The sequence below is a fragment of the Hypanus sabinus genome, chromosome 7, assembly GCF_030144855.1.
Source record: "Hypanus sabinus isolate sHypSab1 chromosome 7, sHypSab1.hap1, whole genome shotgun sequence".
Taxonomy (NCBI): Eukaryota; Metazoa; Chordata; class Chondrichthyes; order Myliobatiformes; family Dasyatidae; genus Hypanus; species Hypanus sabinus.
In genome coordinates, this window is record NC_082712.1 from 157,382,135 (window position 1) to 157,394,588 (window position 12,454).

Below are 12,454 nucleotides of genomic sequence, written 5' to 3' on the forward strand. Positions count from 1 at the left end.
CGAAGGGCTGGAAGCACCTGTTCCACACTCTATCTCAATAAATAAATAAAAAAAAATACCATGGAAAAATATGATCTCCACTGTTTAATTTTCAACTACATTTTGTCACTGAAATAAAGCACATTTGACCAAAATACTTGGCTCATGATTGCCCTCTCTTCTATTTAAATACCAAATAAATCTGTTGAACATTACAAAGCCCAGGTTTAATCCCTGTGTAATAGTTTCAGTCTCCTTACCTAAGAAAGGATAAGTTCTCTATTGAGGGAATATAGTTAAGATTTACTGGACTAGTTCTATGGTTGGAAGTTTTGCTGCATAAGGAGTGAATGGGGTTATTCTCTGGAGTTTAGAAGAATGAGAGCTCATCAAATTATATAAAATTCTTAAAGGCCTTGACAGATTCAATACAGGCAAGACACATTTCCTGGCAGAGGAATCTAGAAAAGTAGGGCACACAAATGATGATTACAAGGTATGCCTCAGGAGGAATATCCTTTGGAATTTCAAACCGGTGGGGGGAGGTGTGTGGAGCCTCAGTCATTATATTTAACAAAAGACAAAAACAGAAAGCTTTATAGTAAAGGAATTATGTGGTTGGTGTTGGAAAACAGTTTAAGCAAAAGATTAGCCTTGGTCTTCAAGAAGATGGAGCAGGCTTGAAGGACCAGATGATCTACACCTTCTGTTATTTCTCATGTTCTTTTCCTGACTGTATTTCAGACGCTCATATAGATCAAGAAAAAGAGAAATCACTAAAGAGAAAATAACAGGGGAGGCTTAAATAAAGAGAAAGAATATAAGTTTTCAAACAAGAAGCTAACTGAATTGCACCATATTTATGATAGCCACTTTGCTGTTCTCTTGCCAGCATCAATAAAGTTCAAATGTCAAATTTATTATCGAAGTATGTACTCTAAGCCATATACGACCTTGAGATCCAGCTTCTTGCAGGCACCCGCAAAACAAAGAAATGCAATAGAATCCACGAAAAACCACCTACACCAAAGACCAACAAATAAATCAGAAAAAATAAGCTGCAGAGTCACTAATACAAATAAGTCAGTCTACAAGCTGCGGTGTCAGTTCAGCACTGAGGCAGGTAAAGCTGGTCCATGAGCCCAATGATTGCATGGCAATAACTGCTCTCGAACCTGGCAACATGGAATCAAGACTTCTGCACCTCCTGCCCGAAGGTAGTGGAAAGACAGACAAGGAATTGGGTCAAAGGCAGGCAGATGAAAAGATCAAAGAAAATAAATAGGTAAAAGAAACTAGAAAATTTTTCATGAATTCAAGGCCCAAATGATATTTAGCCAATGAAATTTCTGATAAAAGGAGTTTGCCCAGAAATTTTAACTGTTTCTCTGTCACAAATGTTGTCTGACCTGCTAGGAATGTCCAACAGCACGAAGAGTGCTCTATGACACTTTGAAGTGACAACCACTAAGTTTTCACTAATATAAATAAGGAACTTCAGAAAATACATCAAATTTTTATCACAATGGCAAGATCAAGTACGTCTGTGCACCAGAGATGTCCATTATTTCAACATTGTATTTAATGCCTAAGTAAACTCTTGAGCCAGATGATAAGGATATATCTACCAGGCAGAAATTATAAGAAAAATAAACTCAACAATTAAATTAAATTAACCATATAAGTAATGTATTATCCTAACTAAGAAAATAACTTCTCCTCCAAAATAACAACTGTAAAAACACATCCTTGAAAATTTAGTGTCTTTGGTTTTGAAACAAAAATTAGCATGCAAGTTTACCTTTTTATTTCACTTTCTTTTGGATTTACACCAAGCAGAATATTTTCTCCATGGTTGTTATGAATCATCAGTCTTTCACTATCATAAGCTTTCAGTTTTTCTTTGAGCTCCACAATCTGTGAAATAGATAAAACCCAACAGACAGGATCAATGAAGTGGGGCAATACTTTAAAAATGCATGTCCAAACTTCTGTTGCCTTAGGTTAAGTCTAGACAGTCCAGTATTCTCAAAAGGATGCGTAAGATGCGGAATGCAGCAAAGCACCAATGATTGTTTTGGTAGTTTAAGTTTAAGGGAGGCATATGTGGAGATAGTTTGGTGTATGCTGTTTTGGCGAATTACTGGAGTGGAAGAGATGGAGAGGGGTTGTAGCCTTATACTATTGATTGTCACTTTATGGGATTGGGTGTGGAGGAAACGAGGAATTGGGTATAGAGGGGTGTAAAGGATGAGCATTGGCATTCAGGTAAAAGAAGGGGTATGGGGATGTGAAAAGGATGTTGGCCCTTGGGGAATGGTTATGACAGGGGTTGGGATGGGTTGCAGTATAGAATGAAGTCAGTAGTACAATAAAACGGATGAGATAGGGTGGAACTGTAGTGTAGCAATTCATGTAATGCAATAACAGTACCAGACCCCGGGTTCAATTTTGCCACTGTCTATAAGGAGTTTCTACGCTTTCTTCCATGATCTCATATTTCAAACACACATAGATTAGGAGGTCAAATGGTTACTTTGGTACAGTTGTGTGACATGGGCTCATTGGGCTGGAAGGGCTTGTTACTGTGTATCTGTAAAAATAAATTAAAAAACTGTTTTATAGAGGTCCCAGTTTAATATAGCAATGGCAGGACCTATTTGAGCTGGGAACGACCAACAAAAGATCAATTTAGGAACAAAGTGGAAAGGCACCTCAAAAGGAGCTCTGCATGGAAAATGACAATATCCTCTGTATTGACTCATGCATCATATCAGGGAATAATGACGATTTATGTTGGGAACTGTTCGCCTGAATTTTCAGAGGAAAAGAAACACCTAATTTTGGTCATTGAAATGTTTCCATCTAGAAATCTGTGTTAAAAGTTAAACAACATTATCTGACTGAATTTCTAGGCAGACTTCTTTAAAGGCTCTGTTTATTGGACTTTAGCTTACATAAGTCCAATGTCTGAATCTCAACTGTCCACACCTTGTTCAAAACTAACATGTTCTGTTTATTTCCCTATCACCGCAAAGCCCTTATTGAAATTATTTTGATTTTCTTATTTCCTTACCCACCTCTGGAATTGATCTTATTTATCACAGTTCGGCCTCTGCTAAATTTCTCAGTTCTATCTTTACTTTTGTTTGTATGCATTTTCGTATTTTTAGAAACCCTCTCAAGGACTATATTTTTGAATACCCTTTTGTTAAGTTCTCTCTAGTATATTAGCTTTAATGCAGCAAGAATCACATATAGAATAAAAATGATCAGAAGAGTTAAGATGACTGAAAGCACTGCCAAAAAGATAAGAGGATCACATAGAATAAAAAAAATCACTACTTTTAGACACTCAGCTTTTATGAATAAACTCATCTCAGGCTTCCAGCCAGGTACAGGTATTGATTATAACCTGTATAAATCGATACCTGTATATGGCTGGAAGCCAAAGATTTTATTCGTCATATATGCCGGGAAAGCACTAGACCTTTTCTCTGCTTTTATGTTCACAATGGACAAGTGTCCCTCCAGTTTGTTAGCATGTAACTACTTACCTCTTTTCTTTGCTCCTCACAAATCTGTGCATATTTACCTACATGGTTATTTAAATTCAAAACATTGCTCTTTACCTAGAAACAAATATGAAAATAGTCAATAAAGCATAAATTAGAACAAAGCTATCCCTGGAAAAATAATATTTAACACAAAATATTACCTTAAATTAATATTTAATTAAACTTGATTGTTTGAATTCTGTTGCATTGAGGAAAGAGAGTACTTCTGAAGTTTGACAGAATTCTGAACATAGAAACATACCTAGACCATGTGTTGATGCAAGTTTATAACATTAAGTGCTTGGGTTGTTTGCAACAGATTTACAGTAACGTACAAAAATAAACCAATGTTTCTCGTGAGAAGGCAGCACTGACTAAATTACTTCATATCATTCACTTCAATGGGATTGCCCGTAATTTGTATCGAACACTGATAAAACAAAATATAATGCATCCAGATCTAATTAAAATACTATGGCACACTGAAAAGTTTGAGTAATATAATAAAATTCAATTAAAAACTGCTGAAAGATATTATTTATTCTATGTTGAAAACATAATTTTGGTATGCACTTTCTAAAAGAAAAACTTCCTTGCCTGTTGTCATGGCTTTGTCACACTTCAAGGTTAATATTTTCCTTTGTAATAGATTCCCAAGTCAAATTTATAATGAAAGTATAATTTAAAACCTTTTACATAATTTTTCAAGTCACCTGCCAATGGTGCCATTGCAGTAGTTCAGTTTGATATTTTTTTGCTCCTCAACCTATATAATTCTCAATATCAATTTTTTCAAATTCCTTTCTATTTTAAAGTTTCAGAATCAGGTTTAATATCACTGGCATATGTCATGAAATTTGTTGCTTTGCAGGAGCAGTGCATTGCAATACATAATAAAACAACTGTAAATTACAAAGATATATATACACACACATACATATACTGTACATGCATGTACATGTGTTCATTGTCTAATTGTTCATTCAGAAATCTGATTGCAGAGTGAAAAAAAGCTGTTCTTAAAAGCTTGAGTGTCTGTCTTCGGGCTCTTGTAGCTCCTCTTTGATTCTAGCATTTCCTGGGTGATATGAAGATGGATGGATGCTGCCTTTTTTTTACCATTTGAAGATGTCCTCGATGCCGAGGAGGCTAGTGTGCATGATAGAGCTGGCTGAATTTGCAAATTTCTGCAGCTTTTCCCAATCCTCCACAGTGGCCATAATGAGAGATTGTAGATGACTTTGATCACACCTGCCCATAACACGATCCAATCAAAAAGCATTGCATATAGAAATAGAAGGATATTCAGCTGTAAAAGGTAGATCTAAATTGTTTCTGAGTACTGATTCTAGACTCTCCTACATTCGGACCCTATTTTCTAATCTTACTTACATAGCTGGAACTCAAAAATACTGCAGATGGTCAAAGACTAAAATAAAAACAGAAAATGCTTCAAATACTCACTCAGTAATTCTTGCAGTATTTGTGAGAAGAGAAACAGCTAAAATTTGGGCTGAAAATTGTTTATCACAACTGGAAAACTCAGAAAATCAAGATGGGCTTAAACTGCAAAGAGGGTGTTCCAATGAGGTCCAATATAAGCTGTGGAAGAGCAACTCATTCTACATCTGTGCACTTTTTAGATTGAGGGTATAATGTCAAATAAAGCAATTTCAAGTTTTTCTGTTTGTATCAGGATTGACCAGTTCTATTCTAATATTATTTAAGTGTAATATTAACACAGTTTCTTTCTCCCCATATCACTGACTGATCTGCTGGGCACTTCAAGCATTCTCCTTTGGCTTCAGAATTCTCCCCAACAGTGCTGATTCATCCATTAACTTCCTGGCTCCATAGACAATGGGTTCACCTAGGGAACCCTGGGCTCATTCTATCACAGATTGGCTCATTGTCCTAACTAACTCTTCTTCAGTCTATGCAACTTAAAACCAAGTTAGTGATTAGCAGATGCTGAGATCTGGAGTCTGAAACCCTGACCATGCACCCCACTGCACCCCTCACTAAGGTATTGCTCGACCTTACTGGGTTCCTCCAGCAGAATGTTGTTCCTTAAAACTAACTCATTTTACTTCCCCATTTTTTGGGTTTTTAATCTGTTAACTGTTTCTCTTTCCAAGGATGCTGCAGGACATGCTAAGTGCTTCCAAAACTGAATTTGATTTTCTAACTGCAATTAGCAAACACACACAAACAAAACTTACCGAAGATTTTATATCTTTGGCTCGATTAGCATATTTTAGTGTGTTATAGGTATCTTCATATGACAAAGACGACGGGCTGATGGTAGCTATCATTATTGTTTGGCAATTTCCTCCCAGAGAATCCTTCAAAAGTCGAGTTAGTTTACTGTTCCTGTATGGAATATGCTGAGTCTTTCTCTGTAAAATAAGATGTACATAATAAAACTAGATGCTGTGAATACATATATACCGCAACACTAAGTAGAGGAATTTGCAGAAGATATCACATTTAATGTGAAAATATTGCATGTTTAAAATTGTTATGAACTTTAGTTTGAGGGTTCTGCAGCTGTCCTTAGACACCATGTCTCAATTCTCAGTAACCGGTTAAACAGGAATAAATGCTTTTTATCCCTACCTTGAGATTAGTTATCACAAACATCCACTGCAAGCTGAGAAGACTCTCATTGCTATCTTCACTATATTTGCTCCCATGCTGCCTCCTACAAAGACTTCATCTTCTTTCCCACGTCTTCCCTCTTTAATGATGAGATTTTCTCCATAGAAGAGCTTCTTCTTAAGCAGTGGCATGCCCTGCACATCTCATTCAATTCCCCCACCTCTGCTCTCACCTTCTCTATTCCTGGACAGAGCAAGGATAGAGATCCCAGATCCTCATCCTTCATTCCACTGATCTCCATGTTGATCATCCCCTGTAATTTCTACTACCGTCAACAACATCCCACTATCAAATCAATAGACACTAATAATTGTGACAATTGGTAATATGGAACACTAATTTATTAAGTAATGGAAGTTACATTTTAGAGGAAGTAGCCAAGACAAGGGGAAACTTGGAGTAAATGACAACATTCTTAAATATGAATAAAGATATGGGTTAAATTCCACTCTAAGATTTTGAAACACAATATATTTATGGTAATGGTACTGAGAAAGTGCAAAAATTGAAATGTGACGTTTCGATCTGATTTTAGTTGCTAAGTGATTTGTAAGTGTTATCACATGTGCAAAGTACAATAGAGAAATGACACCTGCACAAGTGTGAACTACAACAGGAAGCACCTAGTTATCTGGTTGCATTTTTTATTGGGTGGAATTGGAAAAGGCTGCAAACACTGAAAATGTGAACACAACATTGTTTCCATCAGTTACACATAAAGAATTGCTCTGAGAAAGTGTGTGAGAGTGAGTGAGTGAGTGAGTGAGTGAGTGTGTGTGTGTGTGTGTGTGTGTGTGTGTGTGAGAGAAAGAGAGAGAGAGATCAGTGAAGCTTAAGGAATCTGTTGCAAAAGGACAAATTTCCCCCATTTAAGACAGTAATGTTTTATTCTGATTCTGAATGACAGTAGCTGAGAAAGGTGAAATTAGAGCTGGATAGAAAATATTAAATTTAAAGCTGATTGCTACCTATCCCAAAATACAAAGAAATAAGTTGGTGCATTTTTATATACCTGTCCTTTGTTAGCTCAGATCAGAAGTTACATGACTATATCTAATTTATACCCTGGTCTGAAGCACAACTGAAGTTTCCATTAATGAATGACAGCAGTTATTAGTCCCTTTACCCTTGCTGGTCAACTCTCTATGTAGCATAAACCTGCATATCATAACAATACCATACACAGCCAGAGGTAATAGGCAACTCCCTGCCAATTAAGTTTGGTGACAACATAATCAGAATATAAGGTTCCTGAACTGTGCAGTGGGCACACTGCTAAGTTTGCTTTGTTTGCTCTTTAAACCTGTAATCCATAATAATGGGCAAATGTGGACTACTAAATGTTTCCCTGTGGCACAGTTATGCTTCCATGAACACTGAAATTGCTCTTTTGCTCACAGTAGTTTAAAAGTGAGATTTCCTCAACCATCTGTTTGCTATACCTAATGTGAATATCCTATGGGTGGTATAAAGGAAATGGATAGTCTTGTCATCCTAAAAGAAATAAATACAGATTTTTTTTGTGTAAAATATTCAAAACACTAAATGAGTTAGCATTTGCTGTCTGGTGGTGTAGTGGCATCCACATGGGACTTTGAGGCGAGTGGTCTTGGGCTCGAATCCGGCCAGCTCCTTGCATGGTTTCCATTTGTGCTGGGTTGAACATTAAGCTAGAATTTGGCCTTGCAAAAAAAAGCAGGCAAATGTCAAAGGAATAGCAAGGTTGCTGCCTGATGCACCAAAAGGTGCTGAGAGGAACTCAACTCAAATGAATTAGCATCAGCAAGAAAATGCCTGGTTTTCTTTTGCAGCTAGATTGCATGTATTCTAGGATTCTTAGATCGATGGTACCATAATCTTTGCTCCTGCTCATATCAGGGGTGATACTGATGCAGTATCATTGACAACTTTATGGCCAGATGGTTGGGGTAGGGAGTGGGTGGGAGGGAAAACGTGGAGAAAGATTGTGAGCTTAATTTGAATGTGTTCAAAGTCAGAGAACTTGGCAGGTGATGGGCAAAAAGAAGAGAAGCAAGAAATTTGCTCAATTAATTGCCTGAATGCTATATATAAACAAGTTTTCCACAGGGAGCAATATTATCCTGAGTTTGACTGAATTAGAAACCACTGTATTATGCAATTTAATTTTGAAACACCTGCATTTGTAATTTCCCTACAAATTCTATAAATCTAGGACCTAGCACCCACATACCAGTCATTTATTTTCTAAATTCATACACAGAATATAAAGCAGAAAATGCAGTCTGTAAAATTTAATTCAATGTCAAATCAAATACTAAAAGCAAAATTGAGAAAAATAGCTTTAACACAGGATTGCGTGAAGAAAATTAACTTTTTGTTAATGTTTTTATAGCAGTACGTAAGAAACTGTATCACTAAAAAGTTGAATGCAATCGAATGAATTCTCACTAAACTGTCAATAATTTGAGGATTAGAACTATAGCAATTACATACCATTTTGCATGTTACATTGCTCAGTTTTTTTTAAAATAAGAAAGTTTAGCATTCTCTCTGGCAACTTGCTAAATTTGGAGAAAAAGGGAAGTTGATGTTCCTTAAACACTGTACTTGCCTCCTGAGATATACTTTATTATCATCTTAGATCTATCACTAAACCCAGTCTGAAAAGCTCTATTTTTTCTGCATCACTGGTTTGATTCTATTAAATCCATCAAGTCTGAATCTTGTTGCTGACAATCATAAAAGTGATTTAGTCAATTACCAATACTTTCCTAACATGCTTTTCTAACATGCTTTTGATTCATAATATTTTATCATCCTGCTCTGGAATTACAAAATAAAGTCTCTATTAAAATAGTCTTGTGAATCATGAGATACTCTAGTTAGTACATCGGAATATTTAAATCATTGGAATGTCTCAAGCACCATCATTTGACATTCTAATTTTAACTGTGCCAACACCAGATTTCCACTGAATTTAGATTAATTTATGGTACTTTTAATTAACTGCTCATAAATCATGAAGAAAGATTGCATAACACTTATCTTCAGTTATATTTTATTTCACATACCAAGGTAAAAGCCTAACTACCACAGATTAAATACAAACGTTTGTAGTTCAATATGTGGCCAAAGACTAAACATTAATGTATTTCAGTGCTATAATGTCATGACAATTGTTGAGATTATATGATACATCCTACTACCATATAACAACAAATGGGATCTCAGAACAACTTGAAAAATTAGAAGCAAGTTTGGATTCTCTGCTCACTGATGAAGGGCCATTGCTCACTGATGACAAAGAAAAAGAAAAGCTTCCTACAATGATTTATGGGGTTCTGTGTCATGGATTATAAATTTCTAATCATCAGTTGCGAATGGATGTCTTCTGTACGGGCTTGTGGTGTCAAACAAGTGACGCCATCTGGGTGGTTAAGTAGTGAACCAGACTAATGAATTCTGGGCAGGCAGAAAACATAATGACTAAAAGTGAAAGTGAAAAGTAAAAGTGCTATTGAGTTACCAAAGTTTCAACACACAACTTTTGAGATAGTCTTGAAAAATATTTTCAAATGACATAAAGAGGAGATTTGGCTCAAGATTGCTCCCTTTTAGAGCAATTACATTAGGTTCATTCTCCCACATATTTCCTTGTAACCTAATCTTCCATACATACTCACCGAGTCCACTCTGATCCCCCCTTCCACTCAGCCATACCAGAAGTAATTTATAGTGGCTAATTAACCTACCAATCTATATCTTTAGGATTGTGGGAGGAAATTGAGGCATCTGGGGAACCCACATAATAGCAGGAAGAACTTGCAAAGTCCACTCTGAAAGCAACGAAGGACATGATCTAACCAGGTAGTGCTGCAGGCTCACTGGATCTGTGAAGCTGCAGCACTACTTGCTAAGACACCATGCTGCTTCCTGATAGGCTGTTACACAACTAAAGCTTTCTAGAGCTATTACCTATTCTGTGCACATTGACTCCATGAAAATCACACCAACAAATAGGATATACATATAGTCATACTTGTAAAGTTTACAGAACAATGCAAATAACTTCAATCTAAAAAAATCAACAATAGCGAATGCCAAACCAGTACAATCTTAAATTCAATCCCTTAAAAAGTGTTAGAGATGCCTTTCATAGTTTAATTTATTTTCCACAAGATTATGCATTATATAGACTAATTTTACATTGTTTATACAACTCAAATGTTCAATCTGATCTCCTTATCCGCGGGGGATTCGTTCCAGGACCACCTGCGGATACCTAAAAATGCGGATGCTCAAGTTCCTTATATAAAATGGTTATATTTGCATATAAAATGGTTATATTTGCATATAACCTACACACATCCTCCCATATACTTTAAATCATCTCTAGATTATTTATACTACCTAATACAATGTAAATGCTATGTAAGTAGTTGTTATACTGTATTGTTTAGGGAATAATGACAAGAAAAGTAAGTCTGTACATGTCCAGTACAGATGCAACCCAGAAGAGATACGATGGAACGCTGATGCTGCCTCGGCATCAGCCGATCCTGATTCTCCCGTGATCTTTAAGCTCTTGAGGCTGTAGCGCTTTACATAGCTAGTCAGCCATCCCTTACTATCCTTAAACTCCTTCATCTTGCTCACAACATAAGTAGCAAACGAACGAGACATGAGGCGAACAATGCTCAAACAATGAGTGCTGGAGAGAGAACTTCCGATCCGCAGTTGGTTGAATCTGTGCATATGGAACCTGCAGATAAGGAGGGCCGACTGTATAAAAATCTTTTAGCTTATTCATATGTTAAATGTGACCAAATGTAATCATGTTGCATTCTTTCACCATAATCCATTTGCATTCACACTTTTCTATAGATTTGCATATAATATCACAATATTTCAGTTATTTAAATATAGATAGAAATAACACTTATTTTACAAATAGTCTAAACAACTTAGAATAAAAAAATAGAAACACAGAAAAACTACAGTGCAATACAGGCCGTTAGACCCACAATGCTGTACTGAACATTTACTTACTTTAGGAACTACCTAGGGTTACCCATAGCTCTCTATTTTTCTAAGCTCCATGTACCTATCCAGGAGTTTCTTAAAAGACCCTATCATATCCGCCTCCAGCACCATCACTGGCAGCCTATTCCACTCACTCATCTCATCATCTTATACACCTCTATCAGGTCACCTCTCATTCTCCGTTGCTCCAAGGGGAAATGGTCAAGTTCAGTCAACCTATTTTCATAAGGCATGCTACCCAATCCAGGCAACATCCTTGTAAATCTCCTCTGCACCCTTTCTATAGTCTCCACATCCTTCCTGTAGTGAGGTGACCAGAACTGAGCACAGTACTGGTGGTGTCTGACCAGGGTCTTATATAGCTGTAACATTACCTTTCAGCTCTTAAACTCAGTCTCACGGTTGATGAAAGCCAATGCACCATATGCCTTCTTAATCACAGAGTCAACCTGCGCAGCAGCTTTGAGTGTCCCATGGACTTAGACTCTAAGATCCCTCTGATCCTCCACACTGCCAAGAGTCTTATCATTAATACTATATTCTGCCATCATATTTGACCTACCAAATGAACCACCTCACACTTATCTGGGTTGAACTCCATCTGCCACTTCTCACCCCGGTTTTGCATCCTATCAAAGTCCCGCTGTAACCTCTGACAGCCCTCCACACTATCCACAACACCCCCAACCTTTGTGCCATAGCAAATTTATTAACCCATCCCTCCACTTCCTCATCCAGGTCACTTATAAAAATCATGAAGAGAAGGGGTCCCAGAACAGATCCCCGAGGCACACCACTGAGCATCTAACTACATGCATAATATGAACGGTCTACAACCAATGTTTGCCTTCTGTGGGAAGCCAATTCTGGATCCACAAAGTAATGTCCCCTTGGATCTCATGCCTCCTTACTTTCTCAATAAGCCTTGCATGGGATACCTTATCATTGTACACACATCTTGCTGAAATCCATATACACTACATCTACAGCTCTTCCTTCATCAATGTGTTTAGTCACATCCTCAAAAAATTCAATCAGGCTCATACGGCACAACCTGCCTTTGACAAAACAATGCTGACTACTCCTAATCATATTATGCCTCTCCAAATGTTCATAAACTCTGCCTCTCAGGATATTCTCCATCAACTTACCACCCACTGAAGTAAGCCTTACTGGTCTATAATTTTCTCAATTATAGTGTTTTTTAAAAGCTAAACATCCTCTGACACTTT

The 12,454-nt window shown here is 36.9% G+C and overlaps 1 protein-coding gene across 1 annotated transcript in view; it reads right to left on the reverse strand.

Annotated features, from left to right (window-relative positions):
• The window catches only part of kif18a (kinesin family member 18A), a 105,040-nt gene that overhangs the window by 46,981 nt on the left and 45,605 nt on the right, over positions 1-12,454 (reverse strand). Inside the window, exons 8-10 of the mRNA XM_059976004.1 lie at positions 5,759-5,935; positions 3,537-3,611; positions 1,781-1,896 (exon numbers count right to left, since the gene is read on the reverse strand). Coding sequence (XP_059831987.1) covers positions 1,781-1,896; positions 3,537-3,611; positions 5,759-5,935 — 368 coding nt within the window. The remainder of the gene's footprint in view (positions 1-1,780; positions 1,897-3,536; positions 3,612-5,758; positions 5,936-12,454) is intronic.